At 36.0% G+C, this 25,289-nt stretch overlaps 1 protein-coding gene across 5 annotated transcripts; it reads right to left on the bottom strand.

The window, feature by feature from the left end:
- Window positions 1-2,733: 2,733 nt before the first annotated feature.
- On the bottom strand, window positions 2,734-25,180 carry CCDC18 (coiled-coil domain containing 18). 5 transcript variants are annotated; one of them, XM_064663955.1, is made up of 24 exons: window positions 24,258-25,178; window positions 23,915-24,065; window positions 23,179-23,325; window positions 22,157-22,266; window positions 21,432-21,560; window positions 19,820-19,916; window positions 18,961-19,082; window positions 17,292-17,601; window positions 16,997-17,100; window positions 16,729-16,889; window positions 15,957-16,177; window positions 15,060-15,170; window positions 14,284-14,433; window positions 13,440-13,577; window positions 11,164-11,280; window positions 10,140-10,304; window positions 9,538-9,680; window positions 8,920-9,083; window positions 7,892-8,105; window positions 7,213-7,312; window positions 6,025-6,141; window positions 5,435-5,581; window positions 3,814-3,857; window positions 2,734-2,840 (listed from the first exon to the last, which is right to left on the bottom strand). In XM_064663955.1, exons 1-23 carry the CDS (start codon window positions 24,440-24,442, stop codon window positions 3,855-3,857), a joined length of 3,306 nt encoding a protein of 1,101 aa, XP_064520025.1. In that variant the 5' UTR covers window positions 24,443-25,178; the 3' UTR covers window positions 2,734-2,840; window positions 3,814-3,854. The 5 variants fall into 5 exon arrangements, 2 of the variants coding, with proteins under 2 accessions (XP_064520025.1, XP_064520027.1); XR_010432493.1 differs by having other exon boundaries at window positions 3,814-5,581; XR_010432494.1 differs by having other exon boundaries at window positions 3,814-5,581; window positions 14,302-14,433; window positions 24,258-25,177.
- Window positions 25,181-25,289: the final 109 nt, after the last annotated feature.

Raw genomic sequence — 25,289 nt, forward strand, 5'->3', positions numbered from 1 at the left:
TCTGAAAGTGCACACCTGGGCCTTGCATGATTAAGGGATAATCTCCAACTAGACAAAACCAGAAGCAGATGCTCCTGCATGTGCTTATAAACTGCATTATCAACACGGATTATATTTAATACAAAATTTGATTAAACTTAAAAATAAGACATTTGTAAACTACATGGATTTTTTTTTAATAGAATAACCAGCTTGCACAGTACTGGCAGGAAAAGCCTTGCCACAGTTACAATCAGTCTGTAGTGTCGAGTCTTCCACTCATATTTATGGAAAGTAAACTGCACCCAAAGTGGGATCCCTCTGCTAAAGCTGGTCAGACTTTCTACACCTACTGCACCCTCCTTGTTCTTTTGCAACAGAATGAGGAATGGATTTCTTCCCAATCCCTTATTATTATGAGTCCTAGTAGCCATTACAGAAAAAAAATTATTGAAAAATGGGATGTGGATTTTGAAAGAGACAAGTTGTTGGACAGATTCCTCACATTTCCTTTTGGCAGTGTTCCCAACCAAGAACAGAGAAAGCAAGCAATTATACTGGCAGTGGAGAACTGACAGGAAGATGTTGAACAGACCAGCTTCACTACGTGCTTGCTAAGACTGGAATCTCTTTCAACACTTTCGATTCTGCAAATGACAACGTGGAAATTTAAAAAAATCAGAACTAGCATGATGTCTGAGTTTTGGACCATTCTAGTTTTGGAGAAAATATTCCACCAATTTCGCATATAAACTCTGGATTAAACAGAGGGGCATTTGGACTGGCACTTTGGTGCAATGCGAACTTAACATACAGTAACTGCAGGTACATTGCAGAAAGAAACTCAGTCTGTTGTTTCTGCCCTCAGTGACGGAAAAAAGAAAGACCTTGATAAGCAATTAGCCTTATGAGCAGCATTCAGCTAATTGCAATGCCATTATCCCCAGTAAAATGTTTTCCAAGACTCAGCAATCCCATGTGATGCAATGCACTTCAGAAAAATGAACTTAGTGTTCCAGGATTTGCAGAGAAGTAAATTCATTAGTAATTCAAGAAAAGTAGGATCCTACAGAAACATTTAACTGAAATTATGTTAAAAAAACCCCAACTCCATCCTTTCCAAAAGAAATAAATTGACTTGAACAGTATAAGTGGAATCATTAACTTCTCAGGCAAGCAGTAAAATAGCACAACATCTAAAGAGAAAACGTAATTATGATTCTGCTTATTTATCAGGTTTGACCCACAGTTTAACCAGATAAGTTAGTATACAGACAAAATTTTAGTGCAAATGCTATTTAGCTGATTCAGAGATTAGGCAAATTGCTTTTGCTGCTCATGCACATTTATATTTAGTGCATGTAGGAGGAGCAAGTGAGGCTTTATGCAATGCTAGTTAGTGGAATTCCACTAGTGTTGTGATGCAGCTGTAATTACAGATTGGTTGTATTTTCCACTTGAAATCCTGGTTTGAAGGGCTTATATGTTCCACTGCTTTAAAAAAAAATCTGTCTGAAATTTGATGCATAGAATTCTGGCCTGAAGGCAAAGTGATGTGCCTAAAAAGGAAAAAAATAATAGTTTAATTTGCAATTATTACACCGATCAACCTAATTCTAATGTTTTTCCTTTACTATTACGTAGAGAAACGTACAGCTTGATGTAAAACACGCAATATATTTCTCTAAGGAACAGTATTTTTTTGCTACATCATAATTTTCATAATAGCAGATTAAATAATCTGAAACTGCAGAAATATTTTAGATAAGTGTATCTTGACCTTGTCAATGGTAGCAGAATGTGTGGCTGGTTTTGCAGAACCACTTAGAGTGTGGCATTTGTGGAACGTGTTTACATAAACAATGAAAGGCCTATGACTGCCCAAGGACTTTGGCACAGGACCACTTGCAGAGTTGCAGAAACACAATAGATATATTTGTTGGCCAAGATTCACTTTTAATGTACAAAACACTTAACTGAGGCCTAGGATTTAAATTGCAACACATTCAATTCTGTTCCTCAAGTCAAGTAACTTTATTAACTTGATTTTCTGAAGTATGAATCACATGTCTTAATGCACATAAATCATGTATGCATTATTCAGACTTAGATTGAGGCCTCATAACCACATTTGCAGTTTCTGATGCTCATATAAATATAAAAGTGGGGCCACCAGGCATTCATACAGCTAAATTGTGTAGTACTTTTGGAAAAATGGAAATAAATATGTTTTAGAATGCATAATTATGATGCCATTTTAATCTATGGTAATTTTTGTAGGGATTTTTGTTAGAGATAAAAAAAAGCTCAAAACTCAGAAAGCTTTATGGCCTTGTTCCTTTGCATTTTAAAGATACTGCTTGGAATAAAGCAAGCAGGTTTTCCCAGTGTCTGTGATCAAATCAGTGTCCTAAAACATCTTACAAACAGGTCAATTTTAATAAGATGTTGTGTCTGCAACACTGCATATGTACAAAAAAAGAAGATAAAATATTCCCAAACAAAAATTCTTAATAATACCACTGTGTTTTTAATTAGAAGTGAGATACGAAACAAGTACACCATTCAAAATCCTTGGAAAAAGACGAGAGCTGAAATTAATTCCTACAACTTAAGAGAAATAATTTTTTTTAAAGTATAAAAAAATAAATTAATATGTTATTAAATCAAGGCAATAATCTTAAAAACAGTTGGAAAAATAAAAAGGGTATCATCTGCTTCAGTACAAATAACTTCATTCCTTCTTTAGAAATACAACATTAACATTTCCTCTTGGAATGCACAATAATGATGCCAGCAGTAGCATTCCTGGGTTGCTGCTTGTCCAATGGGCAACATTCATTTCTTCACAGTTCTTGCCCCTGAAACAAAGTATCTGTGATCAGAACCTTCCTTTAAACTTCTGCATTCAAATTATTATATCTAAATCAATTTGTAACAAGATATTACTTTTCATTATTAAGATTTATTTTACAAATTCAAGAAAACTAACAGCAGGTCTCAAGTCCATGGCTGCCTTCTCAAATTCTGACCCCTAGACTGACATTACTATTGCATTTTTGTCCACTGTTCTTGTAAGTGAAGTACATTTGCTTTCCAAATGAGCACAATTTACAAATTTTCCAACACATACTAAGTTCTAGCAGATAAGTAAGAAAATGTTATGTGGAATATTTTAAGAAATCCTCATATGCAAATCCCTGTAAAAATTTTGTCCAGTTTAAAGGAGCACTGTCTTTTGAAATTGCTCCTCTGTGTAAGGCTTAAGGTTTCATGTTGGATTTCATTTGTGTTTAAGTTCCTAGCAACCCGAGATTCTAATAATTCAGGAAGTGTTTGTAAAAACCCCATCAACAGTATCAAGGTATCAAAAGGAAGAAAGCTTATGATGTTTACCAGCACAAAGCAAGAAAAATAGCAACGTGAACGTAAACTGGATTTTCTACAGTACATAGAAATAAATGCAGCCAAACACAGTATGTTTGAGGTTGGGTGGGGTTTTTTTGTTTCTAGAGCTTTAGCTTCCTCCCACCCCTGCTTCAAAAAACAAGTTTACATGGTGGATCTAATTATTCAACAGTTCATTTATAGAAAGAGCATTCAGTCTCTTTAGTATATGATACACAGCAGCCATGTTTACATTAACATTAGGTTTTTAAACAATTTCATTTCTCATATCAGAAGAAACTGGGGTCACAAAAAATTAGTTTGCTATAAGTCCAATCTGCCTTTTTTTTTTAAATAAAGGAAATGACTTCAATTTCCCAGAAAAATGAAAAACCCATTCTTAATGTTCATTAAGGTATTTTCAGTTCCTTTATTTGGAATACTTACAACTTTGAAGGGTAGCAGAGTGCTGAATTGTTACAAGATCCTCACTGCAGATTGAAGCAGAGTAAGAACAAAGAACGATTCAACCGAAAAATCTGTGACCTGATTATTTCATGAGTCCCAAAGGGGCAGAGTGGACTAGGACAGAAATCAACCCTCTCTAGCAATTCCTTCCCTGAACTAATATATTTTCTGTAATAAGCAGACAAAGTAGTGTATTAAGAGGAAAAAGAATGAGACAGACTACTCCCCTGGGCCAGACACACACAGCCCCTACCCCTTTTCCCTAGATAAATTAGGCAATTGAGTTTTTAGAACTAGGACAGAAAGTTTCTGTGGAAGACTGGTCAGTCAGTCTGCAATGTGTTACTAATGGAGAAAGTGTTTTCTTATATCATGTTAATATACACAATTTTTAAACAAAGAAGGAACCACATCATATTCTAAGTGGAGCCAGAAGCCCTCTGCAATGTATTTTGTATTTTATGCAGAATGCTTCCAAAATCTAGTGTTTTATCCACCTCATTACAATGAAAATAATCTTAAAATTTCTTTTCCTTCATCCCAAGTCTCTAAAGGAACATGACTGGAGTAGGTCTATTTTCAAAGCCTTTCTTATATCATTCTAAGGCCTCTCCCTACCTGGTATTCCTTAGCAAAAACAATGACAAGGCAATTTGTCTGGAAAGAAAGGGTCTAGTCAGCAGTTGTACAGGGGCTAGCTAGGAAATTCTTTCCTTCAGAATCATCCCTTAGGAAAAGTTGGAAATATGTTAATGATATGTGTGAACAGTAGCAGCAGTCACTGTCCTGTTCTCGAGTGTCATAAACAACCTAACAGAAAACAAGATGGGAGAGCTGACACTGCTTTAATTGGCAGTGAAACAACCTTCATATTCAGCTGTTACACTGCCAAGCCTCCATGATCTAGAATGCAGACCAAATGCTTTTGGTGACCACACAGAAATAAGCCTTCTCTGATATCTCACCCTAGGGAAAAGAAACACAGAAATGCAGCACAACCAAAGTAGCAGGACCGTTGGGGCTTTGGAGTTTACCTCTAGCTGGCAATCATCTGCACAAAGCCTACTTATCTCAGGTCACATTTATATGTGGGGACTGATTCATGCACCAAACCAAAGATTTATATAATTCATAAAGTCATCTATAAAGTTTATTCTATCCATATGCTCCCATTCACTATGCCAAAAAACTCTCACTTCTTGTTCCTATAAACATGTCACACATCAGGGCTCTTTGGATGCAATAATTTTTGCAAGATAGTGCCTAAATCATGAGAAGCCCTCATTATACAGCATTTTGTTTTGTTTCATTTCAAGGAAGACCATGTTGTCCACAGTCAGAAAACAGGTTACTAAAGATAATCAGTATTCAAATTTCTCCACAGAAAGCAGACAATTAAGAGTGTGCCATTAAATTTGTAATTTTTAAATAACTAAACTGGTTTAACTTCAGGGGATTAAGATTCAGCAAACACCAGGATATAAAATACAATGATTCTGGGAGAATTAATGACACTTATGCTAAAGAGACACTGTATAGTTCCTTCTAGGCAGGTACAGTAATGGCATTAAAAACTGATAATTTGTTATGTACATTTTACCTTTTCAAGAGCTTCTAGGCTATGTTGTTTTCTTTGATTTTTTTTTTTCTTCAGCTGATTTATTTCTTGGTCTCTGTGGAGCAATTCAAACTCTTTTTCACGAAGCTGATCTTTAGAATGCTGAAGTTTCTTCTCTAAGCTCTCAATCTGAACAGAAAATGCAATTAAATCAGAACTGATATTTTACCAAAGTCAGAATGATTTTAAAAAAACCCCAAAACCACAAAACAAAGAAAACTCACAAATAACCATCAGTTTTACCACTGACTTTGGATTCCCTTGTCGATTTTTTATTTTGTCAACATGTTCCTTTACCAAAAGAGCAGTTTGGGAGCTATATCATATCAAGTGAAAAAATAAGTTTTCGTTTTTGCACTGTTATATCCCTGCAAAATTTATTGTTTCAATTGACAAATGAAGTGTTTTTGCTGGTACATTATTAAGGTACTGCCTTCCCTCTCCCTACAATAAGAAACCAGTTTTCATCTTCTAGATTAAACCTGTCCAGCTATTGTGTCCCAGGACCAGACTTTCTCATAAAATTATCTGCCCTTTGTTAGGGAGACTGTTTTTAATTAAGTGAGAATTACCTTTTTATTGCATTCCTTGATTTCCAACTCTGACTTTTCTAAATTGCACTGTAACTGAATTATTTGTTGTTCCATTTCTTCCCTATATGCACGAACTGTCATATCCAGCTGTGTAATCTACAGGTAAGAAAGGAAGAAAAGGAAATATTTTATTTTGAATTAGTATGTAGATTTTAAGAAGCAATATTACAAACTATGACAGCAAAATGAATGAAATTAATCCTTTGTAGCCTCAAGAGTATTCTCTGGAGTAGTCAATATAAAACTGCACCCTAGCTATGTTGTTTAAAAAAATAGTGGCCAAACATAAAAAGAAAAGGGGAAAATCAGGAAAAAAATCCATAACTGAATATGTTAGGTCCTCATATACACAGAATACAAGCCTATATCTCATTTTAAAAGAAATATTATGAGTAATTATACAAATCCCTCTTGTTAGAAAGTGACAGATTTGGCCAAACCAAAAAAAAACATCAATTCATCAAAAGTTTTGATGAATTCCTGGAGCAGCTCACAGGATACTGTGGCAAAAATATATTGCAAGATCTAGCCTCCTTACAGTGTCAGTTGCTTAAGCAGATTTATTCAAATCTCCACTCCTCCTCTCTGAACCTCAAATATTCTTGAATACAAAGGCTAGTAACTCCTGCAGGATGAGGCTAATTATAAGTGGCAGAAAAAGAACTTTCCCATGATGGGCATCAAAGAAGCCAGACCAAAAGACTGAAAATATTTCAAGTGAGCTACAGAAATTTATTCTCAACCAAGACACCATTTCATATTTAGAGGCTGCTTTAGAGCTAATCAAACATGCTCCAGTGCAAACAAAGAAAGGAATCTATCATCTCCAAGCACACTTCAGCACAGCTCTTTCTTCCTCTTACCAAACATCAAGATGAGAACAGTTGTCTTATAACTTTATCACTAATGAAGAACTAATGAAGGGTTTGCATGAGGCTTCTGTTTCCTTAAACCAGAACTCAGTCGTCCCTTAGGGGAGCACAACCTGATTTTCCTGGTACCATAAGGCTTCAGTAACACAGAGCTGGTTTTGAGCTTGACTCCGTGGCTACAGTAACAGTACAGTTTGAGACAATACTTCAAAGCAAACAAACCTAGCAGGCTTTTCATAAGTTATCTACTACATAACAGTAACAACTGTCAGTAACATACTTAAAATCATCTGACCTGAGCTGCTCTTTGTTTCAGTTCCCAATTCCTTTCTTTCAGTGCTTGGTCCATTTCAAGGAGTTCTTGTTTTTTGTCTTCAACTTCACCCTTGCAATACCTGAAATTCTCATATGTTTAACTGCTTAATGCACATTCAGTTGCTTAGCTTCATGTATCCAGCTTGGAAATCATTAGCTCTGTTACTTACAGCCATATTACCCTGAACATGAATCAACTAATTGATTGCAAAGAAACAAACCCAAATGGAATAATTCTGTTTACTATATTCCAGGTGGAGATTTCCCAACAACTTCATTATTCAAGTTATTTAATTGGCTATATCAGGAAAACATGTTCTTAAAAAAGAATAGTACAGAAGAAAGCACCATTAATTTGTGGTCAGAAAGGAAACTAGAAAATTTCATTATTCTTTGTACAATTACTTCACAGCTTTGGGATTCAGAAAATAATTTTAGCAGTTTTTAAAATAGAATTCCTAAAAAAGAATTCAGCACCACTTTTAGAAATTAAAAGTGAGCTGAGGAGCTCAAGTATCAACTTATCTTACAGGTGAAAAACACCTAAAAATTATAGAGAGTTGTTAAGAACATTAGAAAAAAGCCATCCAAGGTACTTGCTATTCCTAAGGAAAAATTAACACAAGTAAGTTTTCATGATGGAAAGGATACCAGCTTACCTAAGCTCAGTTGTTAGCTCCATGATAGCAATGTGCTTCTCCTCCAGAGAGGACTGTGCATTCTGTAATGCATCTTGCAATTCCTGAAGCTGTGTTAAAGTGATTTTTAATTCTCCACGGGCATTGTGCAATGCAGATTCTAGTTCTGCTATTTTCTGTAAGGCTTCTCTGTGGCAAGTCTCACTTTGAAGCAGCTTATCTTCTAAATCATTCACTATTTTACACACACACACACCACAAAAGACAAAATGCTTAATCATCAGCACGCCAGGGTCTTTATGCAACACCACTACCTAGTAGCATTTGTGGTCATAATAAATTTTCAGTATCAGTATTTTTTAGGACAATCTAGAAAAACAGTGACTTCTTATTCAAAAGCCTTCCTATGGCATGTAAGTCTTTGCAATGTTTTCATTCAATTCATGACTTGAAATATGAGGATATATCTAAAAACATCTGGCCAAGGAGAAAGTGCAGGGACAATACAGTAATTGAATATGCAGTGCTATGAAAAATGCAAGCAGAATTGCTGGTATTCCTCTGGTTTAAAACAATGGTACAATTAAATTAAATGGAAGAGAATGGATTAGAAAGTTTATTTCCACAGACTCCCTTGTGAGATTTTCTGTTTCTTTTAAAGAGCTGAATTTTTGTGAATAGCATATGCCTTTATGAAATGTATGTGCCTCATTTGATTATCACAGTAAGAATCTGCATTGCTAATTTACAGGGAAACTACTTATTCATTTCACCTGGGGAAAAGGTATATACCACAGAAGTGAGAATTTGCAAAGGTATGTTAAAAAAAGGCTTGTGATTTTTTTGCATTGTGGGGTTGTTGTTTGGTTGGTTTTGGCTTTGTTTGTTCAGGTTTTTTTAACTATGGAATTACCAATACATTAAAAAAATTATCATTTTTTGACTCTCATGTACTTGATTATAAAACAGGGGGAAATGGAAAAATGTCTAATACATAAACAGAAATAGCATAATGAAAGGAAGCCTGAGAAACAAAATAGCCAAATTACCCTCATTTGCCTTTTTATTGAGCTCTAATCTTGCTTCTTCCAAAGTGATATCCAACTGATTTATCTGCACTGTTTTGTTTTCACCATCTTGTTGTAATTGCACTACTTCTTTTTCCATATCAATAAGTTCATTCTTGCACTGATCCATCTCCAATTTAATCTGCCTAACAGAAGCAACCAGAAAAAAAATGAACCATGTAATAAAAGCAACATGTGTATACCCTTACATGCTCTAAGACAAGGGTTTGTGAATAAAATAGAAATAAAAAGTCATGTTAAGTAGGCTTTTCTTGCAATCAAAACAATATTCTATAAGACTAGCAAGCTCCCCTAGAATATACTATCTACAATTACAAGCAAGTTGATACATTTATGAATTGAACTGCATCATGAAGTGCCATCTTAAGGCTAAATAAGTTGCCAGGATATGCATTAATTCGACTGGAAAACTGTTCCAGAAACTCATGCCTCTGCTATTTAGAAGCTTCCCTTCTGAATTTGAGTCCATGCTCATACAGAGGCTGAAGTGTGTAACTACAGAGCTGAATACCATTTCAGACAGCAATCTTTCTGATCCATGTCTCTGTGCAGAACATCCCTCTGTTACACTGAACCCACCTGATTGTACAATTCAGTTCTTCCACCTTCTGTCCGTTTAAATCTGCTTCCTGAGCAGCAAAGCGAAGTTTCTCCTCCACCTTTCTCAACTCATCTGCTGCACATGCTTTCTGATTCTGAAGCTCCTTTTCCAAAGTGGATACCTGGCAAACAGTATTCAGAGTACTTTTAAATTGCATTCCAAAGAAACACACATCCTTGTCTTGCAACTCACATAACATAATGAGGGGTTTAACGCAGCAGATGTCTTTATAGTCTATATATAATTTAAGACTAGAACTTTGCACATTTGAAAGACAAATAGTTTCTAGTAAATATAACAAGAGACAACTTTCTGAATTTAAATGCACCTCTCCTTAATTGCAGTCTAGGGTTTGATTTTCAAAGTACCTAGCCACTCCAATGCGAGCTAGCATTTCTGATAGCACAGAACCTGGTTTAAGATAAAACAGACCACTAAACTCTTTATTTTAGATATTTCTAAAATCATAATTATCAACTCAGTTATCAAAGAAACATTCAGATTTTAAAGGTATTACAAAAGCATATCTAAAGGCATTTAATTTTCTCTCTTTATGTAGACACTTCTCACCATACTGTACCTGTTGTTCAAGTTTAATCTGATTATCTTCCAGCTCCCCATTTCTAATAGTTTCTTGCTGTAACATTTGCTGATGATGAAGCAAAGTTTGTAGGAGAATAGTTTGTTCACTCGTGTCCTGAATATTCTGATCTTTTATTTTTATTTCTTTCTGCAAATAATGAAGCTGAAAAGACATTTATTTTCCATTAAAATAAAACATTTTTATTTTCACTTGCATAGCTATTCTCTCTTAATGAGCACAGAATCACATCTATGATTCAATAGAACTTCTGGCTCTGAATTTAGTTGCATTACAGTTGCAACAGTACATAACAGACCTCATAATTCATCCCTGAGTTGTGCTTTATAAAGTAGGATAGTGGTAACTTAGCGGTCCCAGTTTTTGATTCTTGCTTTCTAAATATAGCTTGTCAATGTTTTAAGAACATACATAAGAGATTTTTTAATTTCAGGGTCTGGCAATCTCTGTTTGACCGAAGCCTCTCTCTCAGCAGGTCAGCACTGACATGAAGAGCCTACTATATAATTAGTTCCTGTGGTTGGGCATACTCACAAAGAAAAATTCATCCTAATATTTAAACTCAATTCCTTCTTGCTTTCATGTAGTAGTGGAAAGTATGATAAAACTCTGGGGCTTGAAGTAAACATTTTCTTATGCCCAGGACTTCTTCCCCATTAAGATAGTTGAAAAACAAATCAATTATATGCACCTAAATTTATATTGCAATACTGCTCCCTCCATTTTTTTCCCCAAGAGAATGCTTTGTTTCACATAATTCTGATTTGTTACTTCTTTCAACAATTCATTTATCTGGGTGCTTCTTTTCCCTAAGCTTATCCAGTGTTTCTTAAGTATGATTTTTCCCCTTTACCCTCACAAAATGCATCATCTTTTCCCAGCTTACTTCCTATTCACAGTTCCTGTTGCAAATGTTTTCACTGTTATTTTACAAACTTTCAGATTAAATCAATCATAATAAGTGTTCTCTGCAATACAGAAGAGTTGTAAAACAAGCTGTTACCTCTTCAGACCTGTCTTTGAGCTGATTTTCAAATACCTCCTTATTTTCTTGTGACTGACTCAAATACATTACAACTTCTTCCTTACATACCTTTAATGCTGACTTGAGTTGTTGTACCTAGTTGGATGCAATAGATCACTTAAAATTGCATGGCATGGTCTGTATCAGCTAGTCTAAAAATTGTGTTAAAAGTCATCTTCGTATAAAATGTCCAAAAAGCTACATTTTTATCAAAAGAGTATTAAAATAGTCATGGAAGATTATGATAAACTTTAAAACTGAAATGGTATTCAGAAATTAAAATTATTTGTGAAATTCAATTACAGTACTTTAGACTGTGTTTAAACAAGATGAGAGTATCAGTTACGAGAAGATACTCCAATATTTGTCAGTAGCTAGAATTTAAAAGCAGACATATGCCCAATACCAAATCATTAATCCATCATAGGTTGTTATATATAGAACTATATAAATAAATTTGGAATTATCATCATACGTGAGCTGACACATGTTTTCCAAAAATAACACTCAGATACAAAAATAACATTCTTGATACACTTCTTTTGAGAAAGTTATTAACAGCATGTTTTCCCTTTCTGCACTGGGAGACAGGGCCAGAGTTTCACCAAAAGGGAAAGGAAGAGCTCTGAGCAATGTCAACACTGTTAATCTGCTTTACCCTTTCAATATTAATTTGAATTTGAGTCTCTCTAAAAAATACCTTATAACCTCAAACAGATAAAAATTATAATTAACAAACCCCCAAAGGTCTTGAGCCATAGTAATTAAGCTTTTCTTAACCATTTGGTTGTGACACTAAGACTTCTCATCAATAAGAATTGTGCTGAATTTAGCTGCAGACTGGCTGACGCTTTCCATTTTGCAATCAGACTACCAGTTTTCTAAATCACACTGGACTGTATATCTCTCTCTCCCCACCCCATTCAAGAGTTTGTTGAAGAGAAATTACAATGGGTCTTAATTTTAAGTCTCTGTAAAACGTCCCAAATACTACAAAGCCACTTGGATAGCAAACAGGTCCAACACAAGCTCAGAAAGAGCACGCTAACAGCTGAGACCCCAGTATCTTCTCCTGCCGATATCCTGGAGATTTAATACTGTTTGAAACCTCACTGGGGTAAATCACCACATGGTACTGGTTCATTAAGATACTGTTGAAAGTGCTGCATGGAAAATATTTATCAGGCAAACACTAGGAAGAGCTATAGATGGCTAAAAATGTGACCAATATTATAGCATCATATATATCTAAAATATATGCCATATCTAGACAAAAAAGATACATAACATTAGTTCTGTTAGACAAAGTTGTACTTTGAGAGTACAATAAGCACAAGTCTGTCCTATTTGTAACTGCAATAATTTTATAAAGCAATTATGCATTGCATGATCCCTTACTGTAGGTTTCACCATACTTGTTTTAATCAAAAAAAATTAAACTAAACCAAAAAGAAACAACAGAAAAAAAATGGAAAAACTTCAGGTCAATGACTTCTGAAATATTTACCTAAGACAAATTTCTATAAAAATTTTTTTCTATAGAGGATAAAAGGAAATACACCATTACTGCAAACTTCAAAACTATTAATTGAAAATAACAAAGAACTTATTAACTTTGATTGTTTCTTCTGTTAAGTGACTTCCCAGCATCTTCAATCCTTGATCTTTCTTGACATTTTGATTTTCCATTTCCTGTTTGTACACATATTTTTATTCAAGAGAACAAAATGTAAATATAGTAAAAGTAATTTAATAAAAACTCATATTAAGAATCAAGGGAAAAAACCCAGATCAGTGTATTTTAAACACAATTGCTTCTATAATGTATTTGTGTACATGATACTCTGAAGTAAATTTGGTTCCTGACAGACATCCCTTCATATTCTGCAGAGCAGGCATTATGAGACTAGAACATTCTTGATTTTCCACCTCGTGCAGAATAGATGCAACTTTTCTTTATCCAGATCTGTTTCCTTTGATCAGAGCAAGAAACCCAAGGGGCAAACCACAGACATAAAGAGAATGCTGAGACAGAAAAAAATGAAAGGCCACTGAAGTTTGTACAATATATAGTAGTATCAGCAGTAACTGGTGACTACACTAGATTCAGTCAATTAGTCAAACAAGAATTAAAAAGCAAAAACATAAGCATCTTTAATTTTCTCCAATTTTCCCATGTATTTATGGATGTGCTTTTCATTATTATTAGTCACTTGTTCAATTTGCATTTAAAGAAAGTCAAGAGCCAACCTTACCTCTCTGCTTCCTATCAGCAGCCCATCCAATGATTCAATGTAATGAAGCTGTTTATGTATAACCTCTTGTTGTAAGACAGATATTATTTTCTCTTGTTCAATGAATTGTTGATGTTTCTGCTCCAGCTGTGTCTGAAGCTGTCCATAAGTAAATCATAATTTATTACTTAGATAAGAATTTTTGCATCTAAATGTCATTCAGTTCTATTCACCCATCACTTTTCTAATGCAAAGTAAATACAGTCTTGCCATCAGCAGTATTGCACAGTCTTAAAATTATCAAGAAATCCCAAACTCTTAATGTCTTAAATCAAGAGGAGAATGAAGAGAATGAGAGCAGACAGAGTGCAATAATCTGTCATCAGCCAAGACATGCATACATTCTTTAGTAAAGGATGACAGGCTTCTTGAACAGCTAGAAATAGCCTCAGTTATATTTCTAATCACATGAAGCAACAGAATTCTTCTTCAAAGAATGAAAAACCTACCAAGTATTCTCCCTGAACACAGATGCTCATAAGGCTCAGACTGGCAGAGGTTCAGCCAACAAGAAAACATTGTTAGAAGCTGTCATGGTTTAAATCCAGTAGGCAATAAAGCTATACTTTTTTTTTTGCTTTGTTTGGAGCAAAGAACAACAGCACTCTTCCTAAGTCCTTACTTCTCTTTAGTTGAGCAGAAAAGAGGATATGAATATTTCAGAAGGACAGTTGTGTAGAGTTAGATGGAAAATGTAGTAAAATCAGGAAACCTACGGAGAAGAATGAACTTCTTAATTACAATTACAAGAAAGACAAAGAAATTAACATAGGAAAAAGTTACCAAGTATAACACTCATACATACTAGCACACAAGGTCTTACTAGTTCTATCTGTTTCTTCATCTCTTTATGCTGCTCAAGGTGAACCAACTTCACATTTTCAAAAGCAGAATTTATTTTCTTATGTTCTTCACTGATAGTTGCTTCCAACTCATGAATGCGTCTGCTTTTTTCCTGGAAAACGGCAACAATAGAAAGACTTAATAAAAATATTTTGTGATATTAGCAGTTTATTTGATCATCTAGTTTCTAGATTTTGTAAAAGAACAGCACCGAAAATACTGAAGTTACACACTGCATGTGTCATCTCAAAGGATGTCACACCTGTAACACAGGTAGAGAAGATCAGTAGAAGCAGCAGCTACAGAGACAAGGTGTCTGCCAAGGTGGACTATGGCATAGATAACTTCTGACAAAGATAAAAAGAAATTCTACCCTCCCATGGAGAGATGGCACATTTAAAATAGCATTTTGAAGACTATTTTAGTCACAGATCTACATGTATTTCACTGAAACAAATGGCAATGCTACAATTGACTTCAATAGGACCAGATCTTCATTGCACATATCATAAGGAAAAAGTAACATGTCCGTTAATAGCTTACCACATTCAAAGGCAGGGAAAAAGGAATGTTTTATTTGAAACAAGATTCAGTTTTTAAAGACTGTATACCCTAAAAGCTGCACAGATTATTTAGCAGATCTGAAAGTCTATCCATTTTGAATACTACTGTTAAGTTAAACTTTAATCTCCACTTGTCTTTTTACATAAATATAGTTTCTCAGTGAGAACATTTTACCATGATTTCCTGTTCCAACTCAGCATTTCTTGCTGCAGCAGTGGAATAAGCAATAGTCTTTTCTTCCAACTGTTCTTCAAGTTCAGAAAGTTGAGAAGATTTCTTTCTCATCTGAAATTAAACATGGCACTAAACAGCATGTAAACAACTGTTAGGGGTTTATTCAAGTATTTGTATATACTTTCTTATCACCAGTTCCATTTTAGGTACTACTATAGCATTTTTAATTAATCATTTGTTTTGTTGAACTATTAAATTTTATTATTTAAAGAGAAAGATTCAGTACAATTTACCTAAAATTTATCCAATTAATGATAACTGTGAGCAAAATAGCTACTACAGATTTGTAATATTTATGTCCATTATTAGGAAATACTTCAAATCCCATTATGCCAAACTCTATAAACACATTAGCATCAGAATGTAAACATTAGTATTTTAACTTATTCAACCTGAGATGAGCTGAAGCCTAATTTCTTTCATTTGTGACTCTCTGGTAATGATGTTTATCTCTGGCAACTGTACTAACATTAAATACGGAAAAATACAAGTGTATTTCAACATCTATTTCCTAAGATTACACATTAATTAAACCATACCAAAGTAACGAGACTGAGCATAGTTTCCACATAACAAATCAAAGTAGTAGTAGAGAAGCCCACCACTGCATCACCTTTAAAACCATATTTCCAACAGTTAATAAACTGAGGCTTCTATCTTTAAATTTTTCTGCTTGCTGAAAACTTTAATTCAGATTTTTTTCAAATAAATCAGATTTTAAAATGAATACGGCAATTACAGTTAACAGTTATTGAAGACAATAACTATTGTCTTCACTATCTTCGCTTACTGAAATGAAGAAGTAGTGACATTTTTTCAGTGCTGCTAAAAACTTACTTCTTTTTCTAAGCTACTAGTTTTTGAAGCCTTCTTCAGCAGGTCTTCCTGTATGATTTGAAACTGGCTGGTCCTTTGAGCCATGCTGCTCTTCAAAGAAGAATTTTCATCATCTGCTTTTGTCAGTTTAGTGCGTAACTCTTCTATCTCTTTCTGGAATCTTCGCCTCATCTTTTCAAACTGCTTGCTTATAAGTTCCAACTGTTGGCATTTTCTCCTCTCTCAAAGTAGAAAAAAATAAATCTAAGATTAATTTACACAAGTACATACAAACCTGTAATGTAACTGAAAGCTATGACTCATGAAAACAAATGAAAAAGCCCCCAACAAAAACCCAACAAACAAACAAAAAGAAACCAAGACAGCATCATTAGGTGCCCTGAACGAATTTCTTGGAGCAGTCCTGATAGTAATCACAGAAGCAATGGCAGAAATACTGCAACAGTAGGTTACAGCGAAAAGCATCAACAAAAATATGAAGACCTTAGCATAACCTGCATAAAGAGAGAAATACATGGTTCCATTTCAGTACAACTCCTAGCTTAGCTATTGCTGAACAAGTAACTTAACTAGCAAAAGAAAGAATATTGTGCCTAGAGAACATGACAGTTTCCAAGGTGGCAAAATGCTCACTGTTCAACCAAACCATACCTCATAGCTCACAGAGGTACATTTAAAAAATAAAACTATAAAAACAATTTAAACCCCACCAGAACATTTCTGTTCTGTGGATTAATCAGACAGAACTGCACAGCTATTTCAGAAAGCTTACCTCCTTGACTTCTGATCAATTTGACAGGCTCTGTTTCCAGGCCACATAACCTGCTATTTTCTTGTCCTTCATTATCATTAGACAGATGCTCAGCTCCAGTACAGATAGTTAAGTTTGCACGAGGCTTTGGAATTTCAGCTTCTTTCATTGACAGTTTAATGCTATTATAAAGGAGAAGACAACTTTAACATTCTTTCTATATCCTAATTCTAATACCACCTTATTATCTGCCTATTCTTGCCATAATTCATTAACCAGAAAGTTATACCTTAGGTCTGCAATCAAAGGTTTACTTGATTCACCACAAGACTCTGAGATAACTTCTTTTGTTGAGGAACTCAAAAGCTGGTGTTTGAAATGGTGCCATTTAAACTAAAAGTTAAGGGAAAACAAAGATCAATGAAAAATCGATTTTATATTGCTTCACAGTATGATTAATTAAGGTATTATACCAGTATATAAATTTTAAGACACATATGCCAGAATGTTAAAAGTTTGGATAACTTGATTCTTAAAATTATTCAACACATAATACACTTCTAAGTCTGTATTTGTTACTGTACCTCTTCAGATGTACTTGAAGACAACTGAGAAATAATGGTTTCTAATATGTTGAGCTCTTCCCTTGAATTCTCAATTTCTTGATGACATAATTTCAAGTGGTTATGTTGCTGTGCAGTAAGTGCTTTCAGCTCTGCATTTTCACTTATTAGAGCATCTTGCTCTTTAAGCACATTTTCTTTTTCAGAAAGTTCACTCTCAAGCTTGATGATCTTCTGATCAGACCGACTCAGCATTGATGTAATTTCAGTGTTCTTTGCCTCTAGAGTCTTAATTTCTTCTTTTGTGCTACTATTCTCTTCCTTTAATTGCCTAAAAAGGCATTTAAAAGGTAGCTCAACATAGAGGATTTTCATTATTAGAAGTACCAGAACACACCATAGCTGCACTGTTTTACTAGTTTCCTCCCTCTCAAAATCTAGGCTTAGCTCTATACAAAGGACAGAAAAGTTCTCGCTGCTTTACTAAGCTTTCACTGTTCCTAAGAACCAAGATGTAAAGTGTTATCAGCAAACAAAAGGAGAGAGTCAACAACTTCTCTTTCTTAAGCAACTTCATGAAGTTTTGAGCACTGCCAGGACAGTCACTGGTAGGAAACGAACCAAAGGGCTTTAACTGTGCAGAAGCCAGGGCAATTTAAGAACAGGATAAAATAACTGTATAACAATATGTAAAATCAAAATGGATGAAAATACTGAGTTACTCTATCATTCTATTACTAACAGATACTTCATATCTGCTTGTACACTGAGACAAATGTATTTTTAGCTCATCTCAAATTATTTACTTTTTTAGGTACTTGTTGGTTTACCAAACTGAATTAGCTCAGCAAAGGCCCTGGTGAGTTCCAAACCTGGTGTAACTGAGCATAAAAAAAAGAGAACAGTCAAGAAAAAAAAAACCAACACATCATCAGCAGAGACCTATCAAGTAGGCTCAAACTCACGGAAGGGCGTTCACACACTGCCCAGTCTTGTCAAAATGGCCTAAAGAACAACGGTTTAGACAGGAATGTGAGTGTGGACAATGCATGTAAATAGAATACCCCAAAATGTCTGTGCAGGTGTTTGTCCAAATTTAACAACTCTAAAGACAACCAGCTCATGGTTGTCTTCCCTCATTAAAGTCATGAGGGAATTACAAAGAACTGCTGAAAAAAGGGGCATTCAGCTTGAAACAAAACATACAAGGAGTATAAAAAATTATAAGTGGAAAAGGACTTTTGAGTTGTGACAGAAAGCATCAAAGCCAGGTCTGATCATTCCAGAAGCTGCAGTCAGCACCACAACCTCCACTGCAGCCTGAGTGCAGCCTCCCCATTGGATGCCAAGGGTATCCTTCACTCCAGCCAGGGAACTCACAGGGTAGGAGCATTAGCAGGGCACAGGCAGCAGCACAGGTACACGTGAAACCAGAGTACCCACAGAGCACAGGCAGCAGTGAGTGACCAAGGGAACCAATGTCCCCAGAAGGCTTGGGGGGGTGGCATCTTACTGGGAATATGTGGCAGCATGTGGGATTAAAACATTTAAAGAGTAGTTATAGAAAATAATGTAGAAAAAATTATTGGTTTGAACTACATGAAAGGAGCACCACATTCACAGTGACAACTGTAGCATGCAATTCCTTCTCAAAAAACCGTACAGAGATTTTTAAAAGCCCTTGCGTTACCTTAGTTGCTCTTCTAGGATGTTTAGATCCTTTCTGTAGCTGATACATTTTTCATTCAACTTCTCTTTTTCTTTTTCACAATTAATTAAACGTTTTCCCAAGACTAATTCTTCAGCTTTAACCTTAAAAAGCAATTTTTTTCATTACTGTACAACAATAAACTAAGCTTCTGTGACCAACTGGCTATTTTTAAAAGAATACTATAAACACTATGCTCTTTTTTTCCTTTCTGGGAAGTCTGTAAATTATTCTATTGCTCACTGTTGTGAAGAAAAGGGGCAAAGAAGTTTTCTTCTTGTGTCATCTGGGAAAAAATAAATTTAATATTTTAGGGCATATTTATGGTGGGCAATCTCCTTCCATGTGGAAAGAAGTCCAATAAAAAAAAAAATCTCAGAGTTAACTGTCTCAGACCTGTATTTTCTCCTCCCACAAGGCAGGAAGCATTACCAATTTGATCACTGGAACTTTGGGACATGACTTCATCTTAGCTCTCGTCTAGCTCATGTTTCATTGAACAGGTTAAACATACAGAGTAAAAGAGTTCTTTTGAAAGGATCTTATATGTTTAAAATGTAAAATTCCCAGCTGGCAAGCAGGGGACAGAAGAAACAACAGCACTATTAGGATACTCTAAAGATGCAGACTGTCCAGACTGTGCAAAGACAGTGTAAAACTGTATAACTGAATTTATCACCACAAAGAGTTGCTTACCCTATCCCATCTCTCTTAGGACTTTGCCACTCACAAGCAGAAATGACTGACTCACTGGTGAACCTGTTGCTGTTAGCTGCCTTGCTTATTGGAAGATGAAAAATCTTAAAAATATGGCAAAAACTAGTGAAGAAAAAACTCTCACCTTTTCTAATTTTTCAGTTATTTCTGCTTTATACTTTTTGAAAGCTCTTGTCAGCTCCTTCATGTTCAACAAAGCTTCATTTCTTTGCTGTTCTGCTCTGCAAAGCCAAAGAAGCAGACCAATTTCAAAAACCACAAATTCCAGCCATTATGTAACTATCTCCTCCAGTTACTAAAAACAATTATTAAAGTAATTGCTCCAGGTACTTCCTTTCCTCATCTAATTTTCCAAGGCATAGATATCATGCGAGAAACTGCTCAAAAGAACAATCCCTAGTATTTCCCTCTATCATCACGCTCCTGCCCCTTCCCCTATTGTTACTCACTAGGGAAGAAGTTGGAGCAGTAACCTCAGGTATGCAGTCTGTTCAGGACACCCAACACAGGCACACAAAGAATTACTGCTGCTCAATAACATTTCTCTCTTCCACTAAGGGAGATGTGGACATGGGGCAGTGCCTCCTCTAAGTACGGCCAACCCTCAGAGCAGTGTTTCTCAGTCTGAGGACCACCATCCATCTGGAGATGGCAAAAGTATTCAGAGAAGGGGATAAAAGGATTTCAGAATAACAAAACAGTGTTAGTCTAAAGCACTTCAGTTTCCCTGGCCAAAGAATAGTAAGTTGTGGCAATTAATGATTAAAAGAAAACTGTAATAATAACACTAGCCATAACACTTGCCTTTAACACCTGGCAGAGGCTCAACTTTTCTTAAGCACCAAAATATTTACATTTGCAACTAGTAACTAAGTACAGGTAGTTCCAACCCCACATGCTCTGAATGGTGATCATAAAGCAACACATTTCTTCAACCAGCAGTGCAAGCCCCACAGTATTTCCATTTGTCTTGCTATAAGAAGGTTAGAGGTAATTTTATGGGTGGATACACAAACCAAACAAAGAGTTTGCATTCAAAAGGTTCAAGAAATGCTTTCCCAAGTAATCAGTTAATTTTTGCCCCAGGTAATGGAGTTAAATGAATAGGGTAGATAGGAATCTTTTTATTTAATCCTCTCACTTTTTTAAAATGACATTTTGGAAGTGATAGGACTGTACATGGTAACTTTTAACAGTCTAAAGAAATTAGCTAACCCTCCCAAGTAGCCACAGAGCCGTTAGGCTAAAGGAGGCAATAGGAAAGGAAAACCCTTTTCAACAGTACCATATAGACAGGTAAGATTAAGGATAACAAAAATGTTCTCTCGATTATGTTGTGCCTTTATCACTTTCCTTGCACCAACCCCAAAAACACAGCACTCAGTACTGCTGAATACTGAGCATGGATTGTAGGTTCTTGCAAGACAAAGATAAAAATAATTCAGGAAAAATATATTCTAGACACTTTTCAGCTCTCCACTGCAGTACAGCTGTCCTGAACAGAAAAAAGCAGCTGATAAACTGGGTACTAGTATCAGTCTGCAATTACCAGCTAATTTCAAGATTTTAAATGTGCCTGTTTAAATAATCAGTACCTTCACATAGAATTTCCCCTTTTTTAAAAAATAACATCCTTAAAGCAGAAAAGTAACTTGATTCCACAGAATAAATAACTATAAATGGAAATAAGCACACACTTATTATTCTGTATTCCATTTATTAAAATGACCTAGTACCTCTTTCCTTGCTTGCTCTGTTCAATTAACTCCATTTTCAGATTTTTATAGCCCTTTTGATATCTTTGCAACATGTTTTCTCTTTCCAGTGCTGTTTTCCGGTTTTGATCTAGTCTATCTTCTGCATCTCTAGCAAATAAATAAAGCATAATAAAAAAATTAGGAACTTTTTTTGTAAAGAAAATAGATTTCTGTTGTTCTTTTCTGCACATGATGTTTGAGAAGCACTAGTCAAACACGCTGCATCTCTCTAGACTAGGCTTGGAATACCCCCAGTCTCCAGACTCCCCAGCAGTATGTCTGCAGTCTGGTGTCCAAACCTCATCAATAGGCATCAGGTGTCACAACTGCCAAGGACCCAGGTGGCTGACCCTTTATATCACAAAGTGCACCATCATGTTTGAAAATATGTATGCTTGCTACAATAGAATATATGCAGTCATGCAGCACACAATCCCTCTATTCAATTATCAGGGCATATTTGTGTTTAGCACACATTATAACCTGGTTTCTTCCACCAGCCTTTATAATTTCTTCTGAATTTCTTGAAGTACATTCAGCACAAAATAGATCACCTCCCTCTTCCTATATTTGGCTCTGAAATGAAAGTTTCAGACCCCAGATTACATGACTCACACAGTACCAGTAATTATGTCATCCCAAAAAAGAGACTGGACTAGCAAGCAGACAACAATAAAACATTGATTTAAAAGTACACTTATTACTTCAGAATTTTATCTTGAGCTGAAACTTCTGCTTCCAAGTTTAAAATCTGTTCTTTCAACTTCGGAACGCTGAATAAATGTGTACCTAAAGTGGATTCAAGATACGAAATCTGAAATACAAACATAATTGGGGTTGCATTAACACTTGCAGGTGATACACTTAAGAACAATCTGAATGACAGTGCTCTTAACCCTACTGTAAATTACCTTTGCTCATCTACACCAACTGACCTCCAATTTTCTGCTCATTTAACATCCCTTCCAGTTCCAATGTGATATGCTGTCTAGCAGAGGGATTTCTTTATATGTCCAGTCTCTTGCTTTTCCCAAAAAGTTTATATTCAACTATTTCTTCTTTCAGTGTCAGGCAGTCAAATGTTTTGTTTATCTATTTATTTGCTTTGTCTTGGAGATAACATTTCTCAAACGAAAAGCACTAAGCATACCTATGTTTTCTTAACATTAGATACAAACCAAATACAAGAATACAATTGTCATGAAACAAAGCTGTACAGACAAGTATATACTAAATCAGTAATGATTTATTAGATACAATATTTCTTTCTAATCCATCTTCACTTATTAATTTATTATTTTGGATTAATGAGGTTAACTCTTCATTTCTTCTGCAAATGACTACTGTGCCATTATTATTCACATTAATCTCAATGTAGCTCAGACATGTGAATGTACAGTACTAAATACATATACTGAACTATTTTCTTTCATAATGTGTTTTTCATTCTATGGCTTACTGGCTTTACACTAAACTTTGGAACATGAATAGCTAGAATTCATAATTAATATAGTTGTTTTGCCCATGGAGAAATAGATTCCAAAATATTCTGTTCAAGATTAATACTGAATATTAAATACATATTAAATATTAAACTTAGATTAAGATAAGACAAAAAAATAGCATATTCTGCTTGGAATTATAAACTCAAAAGTCATGGTCATTGGGATGTTTGGGGGGGTTGGGGTTTGTTTTTCTTTTTGATGAATATGCTAAAGATACATACTTTTGTTTTTGACTGCATCAATTCAAAGTTCATTGTTTCCACTCTGTTCTTTAGGTAGTGGTTCTGAGAAGTCAAAGATGCATTTTGCTCTTGAAGACGTTCATTTTCTTCCACAGTTTTATCCGAAGTTGTGGATACTGAGTAAGACTAGACACAAAAATATATTTTTATATATATACACACACTTATATATAAATACATAAGCAATATATACATCATAAAATCATAAATAGTTTGGGTTGAAAGATACCTTTAAAGGACATCTAGTCCAACCACCTTGCAATGATCAGGGACAACTTCAACCGCATCAACTTGCTTAGAGCCCTGTCCAACCTGACCTGGAATGTTTCCAGGGATAGGGGATCTAACACCACTCTGGAAAACTGGTGCCAATGTTTTACTACCCTCATAGTAAAAAATTTACTTGTTACACCTAATCTAAACTGATCCCCTTTCAGTTTAAAACCATTACCCCTTGTCCTATTGGAACAGGCCCTGCTAAAAACTTTGTCCCCATCTTTCTTATAAACCTCCTTCAAGCACTGAAAGGCCCTAATGGAAACTTTGCAGAAAAACCATATTGAAATGATATTATGTTTAAGAGTGCTCAATTGGTGTCATTGTCCAGTGCTACAGTGTATCCACTCCAAGCCCTACCAGCCAAAAAACATCCAAAAACATAGCAAAGATTAGAAAACCAAAGTAATAATAATAAGTAATAAAGAGCAATATTTACTTTGGGTTTTCTTTGAAAATCTTGGTCAGATGTTTTACCACAATTCTTCTTGGGGTTGGAAAAGCCTTGACTGTTATAATTAGGCTGTACAAAATCCTCCAGAGCCAAGTCTGTCGCCTCAGCAAAGCAGTGGCCGTAATGTTCATTTGTACTAGTGTTAGGAGGGAGAGTGAAAAGTTACTACTCCAGTTTTTCTTTATTAAGTTGCTTATTAGGGTTGTTTATTCAAGACCGTTGAAAACGGAAAGCACAAAAGGAGCTAATTGCAGTAATCCATTACACCGAACAAGACAGATTCACACTGTGAGAGACAGACAGTTCTCATTCCCAAACACACACATACCTGGAAAGCTCTTTCTCTACTGTTTGAAGGTTTTTTTCAGTTCTCCTCAGCTGATTCTGTAATAACTGAACGTTTGCAAGCAGATCTTCATCAGTACCACTTTTAGAGCAAGTCCACCTAGTACATTCCATTGGTACCACACATACAGCTAAAATCATATTTAATATTAAAACACTGTTAAACATACACGAAAACTATTTTCAAAGATATTTTTAAAGATACCAAAAGAAGGTGGAGAGGAGACAAAAACACAAAAAAAAAAGCAAATACTTTTGTCTTTCTTTCTAAGAAAAGAGAAAACACAAATTTTCAAGTGTAAAGGTACATTTCACACACTACCTCTTCCCATGTTCACTGGATAAAAATAACTGTACAAATTGCCTCTTTTGAGAAAAGGAGTTCTGTATGCGTTCATGAAGCACAAAAAGCTTCGCGACTTGTCATATAGGAAAACTGGAAAAGCCCGCTATTGTTTGGCAATATGTTTGGCAACATTAGTTGCCAAAACTCCCTCACACAGAGCAGCGCGGTGACCTCGGAGCTCCCGGGGAGTCCGACACGGGAACGGCGCACACGCCAACGAGCAAAACTTGCCTCGCTGCAGTGACCAGCGAAACGACAAACGAAAGCCAAATATCCTCGGGCGGACGGGCAGCGCCGAGCGGCGCGGGGGGAGCAGCGCCGGGCGGAGAGCGCCGCGGGAACCCCGCCAGGGGTCCGGGCTGGCGGAGGGCTGAGGCACGGGGCGCTGGGACGGGGGCGGCAGGGAGGGACCGTCCCGCGGCCCCGAACAGGTCGGTGTCGGTGTCGGTGTCGGGCCCAGCCCCGGTGCGGCCCCGCCCCTCTCCCGGCACAGCCGCGCCGGAGCCCCCCCGCCTGCGCTCGAACCGCGCGGGTCCCACACGGCGCACGCGCGGCCCCGCCGCCCTAGACGCGCTGTGGGCGGGGCCAGCGCGGGCGGCCGCGGTGCACTGTGGGCGGGCGGGGCGCGGCGGCGCCGCGGCTGCGATTGGTGCAGAGGGGCGGGGGCGG

This window comes from Pseudopipra pipra, chromosome 9, assembly GCF_036250125.1.
Source record: "Pseudopipra pipra isolate bDixPip1 chromosome 9, bDixPip1.hap1, whole genome shotgun sequence".
Classification (NCBI taxonomy): Eukaryota; Metazoa; Chordata; class Aves; order Passeriformes; family Pipridae; genus Pseudopipra; species Pseudopipra pipra.